Below are 5004 nucleotides of genomic sequence, written 5' to 3'. Positions count from 1 at the left end.
GAACCACGCAACATACTCATCGGAGTCAGACTCAATTCGGTATGACCACTAGGGTCGGAAATCAACAATCTTTTTAGTCATTATCGAAACGATGGTAATGACATACTTGAAAAAAAAAACAGAATCAGTTACTAGCTTCTTGGTAACCTTGTGACTTTCCCTGATCCAAGTGTGAGTCCTGTGCTTCCGGTAGTATAGGCCTCTACTACCATTCACACCTACTCATACTCGTCTCAAGTATTGTCCCGCAGTCTCTCCAAGTCACCATACACGAAAAAAAAACAACTTAACACATCAGATAACAAAACAAAGGTTTCATATTATTTCTTGAAACGATTACATAGGTGTTCAAGTTCACCCTAGACTATGCCTCTAACAGGCTAAATCATATGATTCTATGGCTACATTATAACTCGATCCTTGGATGTCAAGCCGTCATTCCTGAATCCTCGCATTGTCATCTGCTTCGTCTAGGATCATATGGAATGCTCTTGCCTTCGGTTTTGGCGGAATGTTTGGTTTTTCCGCCTCTTTCTTTTTCGGGCAATCCTTAGCAACATGCCCTTCTTCACGGCATTCATAACACACCCTTTTGCACTCGTTGGCGTAATGTCTGGTCTTCCCACACTTGTAGCAAGTCACTTCTTCGCTACATTTCCCAAAGTGATTCTTTTTGCACTTCTCGCACCATTTCACTTTGTTTCCTCCTCCGCTAGACTCCTTTGAACCAGACTTGATCTTCTTATTGGGCCTCGTAGATTCCTCAAACTTCCTCTTTTCGCCAACCTCAATCTTGTTGGCAGCTCTTCCCTTAATCATATCTTCCACAGACTTGGCAGCCCAGATAGCTGCCTCCAGAGTAGGAGCCTGACGCACTGGCACCGCGTACTCCCATGGAAGTCCCTTTGCGTACTTGTCAATTTTCGTCAGCTCATCCGGAACAAGACGCAAGGCAAACTCCATCTTTTCTGTGAAGTTGTTCGTGTATTCATTGATTGACATGCTTCCCTTCTTCAGGGTTAGAAACTGGTTCTCTAGCTCAAGCAGGTTTTGAGCTGAGCAGTACTTTCGTTTGAATTGCACCAAAAATTCTGCCCATGTCAGTTGCAGGGGCTCATTAGGGCTCAGAGTCTTCCCCAAGGTATTCCACCAACGTACAACACTTCCTCGAAACTGACGCACTGCAAATGTGGTCTGTAGCTTCCCTCTGCAACCGCATGTCATGAAGGCTAACTCCATCTCCGAGATCCAATCCATGACCCCGATCGGATCCTCCTTTCCAGTGAAAGTCGATGGCTTGCAAGTCAGAAAATCCTTGTACTTGCATCCATTCCTCTCGACTTTGTCATCTTGGTTGTTTTGTCGAACTATTGGTGGGTTGACTTGACCAACAGTCCCACTGTAGTTTCCTTCCTCAGTCTGCCCTTCGTTCAACTCAGGCTGTTCGATCTGAATAGTGGCTTCCTCACGATTTTGCTGGAGCAAACGTCTAGTTTCCTCCATTTGACGATCCAACATTGCCTGGATCATCGCTTGCACTCCGGCCATCGTTATTGGTCCGACAGCGGCTTCCACAACTGGTATTTGCTCGATCACGGGGGGTTGGTGTCCGTTCCCATTTGCATTCACGTTTCCACTACGGGTTCTTGCCATCTTGATCTATACACCGAATAAGGTGAATCCAGATCTTTACTTAGGATTGACGGTTAAATCATCCTTATCACTCCGAAACGTTTATATGCTAGTTCTAATATCGTAGTCGTACGTTTAGAATCCTAAACACATAAGGTTTCCAGATCCGGTCGGCAACAGACCATAGATCCGAACAACTAACAGCATATCAGGCACAAGTATTTAGCACATAAAAGCATTTTAGGCACAATTCCTAAAATAAGCTAGTGCTCACACCTCACAATCATCGCTTAGCATTCTAAGTTTAAGTCTAGAAATAAATCCATATTCCTAGTTCGCTAAAACTAATGCTCTGATACCAACTGTGACATCCCCATTTTCACGGCCAGAAAAGACCGATTTTGTTTATGCTTTATAAAAATCAGAGTACTTCATTTTATAAAAATGTTGCGGAATTTGTTCCCAGAAAAACATGGTAAATACGTTATTAAAACATTTTCGATGAAACGTATTTATTTCATTTTAAAACGTTTGGGATGTCATCGTTAATACAGAAACATAAGCATAAACAGAACTTACAATTATTTACACTAGTGATCTACATCTCTTTAAATCTCTCAATGTATTGTGACTTCATATCAACACCTGTGATAAAAATAAACTGAGTGGGTCAGGTTGGGAAACCTGGTGAGCACATAGGGTTTTCAACCCACAATAATATAATTATTATTTTTAAACATCAAACAATCAACCCAATTACCCATTCCCGTTATCCTCACATTACGTCCCTAAAACATCTAACACAAGGGACCTAGTCAAAGGACTATCATTGGGATGGAGTATATCTGGTGAGCACACAGTTCACACAGTTCGAATAAACACACAGTTCGAATAAACACACAGTTCGGTTAAACACAAAGTTCGAATAAACACCTACAGGTTGCGAGCCTGTTAGTGTTCCACTGGACTGTCTAGAATAGTCTGTGGTCGTCATCTATACTCTGCTAGATGACTAGATCATCAAGAACATCTATAACGAGGCATCTCATTATTTCATTTTATCACACAACAACTAATACATCTACCCATGTTTTACCCAACACATTTTGTAGATATAAAATACATATACAGTTTAAATCATTGAAAACATGTATAAAACGTTCATCCAGCATAGATAGCAAGTATACAGATAATATACACACACAGCACGTATAAAATACTTCATATCTATGTGTAAGCTGAAAGTAACTATGCACTCACCTGAGAAGGTGGTGACTCGGTACTTGGACAGCGCTTCGTTTACTTTAAAATAATTTCCTTTGACGAAACCTAGTATTATCACCACTAGATTTTAGTCTAATATTACCGTGACTAATTATTAGTCTTATTATTATTATTATTATTATTATTATTATTATTATTATTATTATTATTATTATTATATAAGCGTTTAAACAATACTTTCCAACTACTATGTACAGACAGGGGCCAGACATAAAACACCGGAGGGCAGGACCATTTTGGCGTATAGCACTTCTGAAATCCAACAACCCTATGCGGCCTTTTAAACCAGATTCCCCGTACCGCGAGTAGTTAAAAGATATTATAACGACACTTATATAAGTCATAATAATAGCCCAAATATTTATTATAAATTTATAATAACAATACTAATTTTAAATATAAACTATATTTAAAATAGGGTAAACATAACTTACTTTCAAGGGGATTTTAGCTAGGAGTCGGGCTCTGCAGGGGCAGAACTTCGTCGCTGAATCTTTCTAAGAAAGATTCGTGCAGCGCTTCAGCGCTCACCTTACTATACTAAAACTACAGAAAGAGAAGTCGAATCACGAGGGACCGAAATGCTCGGGGGATAAGGAGAGAAAGACTCTTGAATCAAGAGAATGGTGCAAGAAATATGAGAGCCCAAGGCTCTTATTTATACTAATTGAATTTTCAAAAACTACCCTCCATAATTACTTAATGACCTTTTAGTTATATAAACAACTAAACACCCCTCTATAATACTATTTTAAATGGATTTAATGATCTTTGTACTAAACTAATGTCGAAAGAACTCAACATTAGTTTTATAATAACCGCATCGTCGATACCTTTCTAATGATATATACATATGTATATATATGTGTACGTATACATGATTTATACTTTATTTTAATACGTAAATATACTACTATAATTTGTAACTCGCTCATACGAACTCCGTTTTTGACGTTATTTATATCCACGCGTAGGTGGAGACATACTCTACAACTTTCGTTTAGACTCCGTTGGTTAATTTTGACTTTATTTTTAAAGTTATATTTTTAACAGGCCAGGACAGGATTGGTCCGTTAAAATCTCATAACTTCTTTATTCGATGTCCATTTTCGTCTGTATTTTTATCGTTACGCTACTAATAACGAGATCTTCGATTCTTGTTTAGGTTGTGTCGGCTAAAAATCAATCGATCTAAAATTCGAATTTCGGGTTGTACACCGCTAATCCGAAACTTCGAAAAATCATAACTTCTTCATACGAAGTCAGATTTGGGCGTTCTTTTTATCGATGTTCTTAGTTTAACATATTCTACGACTTTTGTTTAGAGCGCTAAGGCTAAATCTCTATATATCATAAATTTACTATTTACGCTTCCCGGCGCCGTGCCGGTTCCGACGCGAAACTTCGACGGGTCATAACTTCTTCGTTATAACTCGGATTTCAACGTTCTTTATATGTACGGAAACCTTGTGACATATTCTACAAATTGGTTAATATTATTTATTCTAAATAATCTTTTTGTCAAAAAGTCGTTTTCGACCCCTATTGCCTCTAAATTGACTAGCCCGGATCTGCGGGCGTTACAGTTTAGGGGGGGTTTAGGGGAGCTAGAGAGAGAAAGTAGTGACAGAAAGAGTGGAGAAAAGTGTGAGAAATCCGGGCAACTTCGCATGCCTTTTATAGGCGCCTGATCCTCGGACATACGCTGCGCGTCGGACAGGACTACGCTGGGCGTAGTCCAGATAAGCCTCCAGCTCGCATCCAGTTGGCTCACACCTTGGAATGGATAAGAACCGAAGCTACGCGGGGCGTATGCGAGGGCAACGTGGTGTGATCCAAAGCGACTCCTGAACCAACATCGGATGGCCCAGATGCTGCCACGTCATCAGGTTCTTATTAGACTTCGCAATTTCGACTACAAACTTTAAAAATTCGTATCTTTCGCATACGAGATCTGTTTTTGACGTTCTTTATATCCACGCGAAGGTGGGAACGTACTCAACAACTTTTGTTTAGACTCTGTCGGCGAATTTTGACTTTATTTTAAAAGTTACATTATTAACAGGCCAGGACAGGATTGGTCTGTTA

At 39.6% G+C, this 5004-nt stretch overlaps 1 protein-coding gene across 1 annotated transcript; it reads right to left on the bottom strand.

Moving 5' to 3' along the window:
* Positions 1–318: 318 nt before the first annotated feature.
* LOC128134234 (uncharacterized) lies at positions 319–3880 on the bottom strand. Its single transcript, XM_052771743.1, has 2 exons — positions 3351–3880; positions 319–2961 (listed from the first exon to the last, which is right to left on the bottom strand). Exon 2 carries the CDS (start codon positions 1651–1653, stop codon positions 436–438), a length of 1218 nt encoding a protein of 405 aa, XP_052627703.1. The 5' UTR covers positions 1654–2961; positions 3351–3880; the 3' UTR covers positions 319–435.
* Between the last annotated feature and the right edge of the window lie 1124 nt (positions 3881–5004).

The sequence above is a fragment of the Lactuca sativa genome, chromosome 5 (genome assembly GCF_002870075.4).
Source record: "Lactuca sativa cultivar Salinas chromosome 5, Lsat_Salinas_v11, whole genome shotgun sequence".
Lineage (NCBI taxonomy): Eukaryota > Viridiplantae > Streptophyta > Magnoliopsida > Asterales > Asteraceae > Lactuca > Lactuca sativa.
The sequence above is the reverse complement of the archived record's forward strand: the minus strand, read 5'-3'. Positions and strand labels throughout refer to the sequence as shown.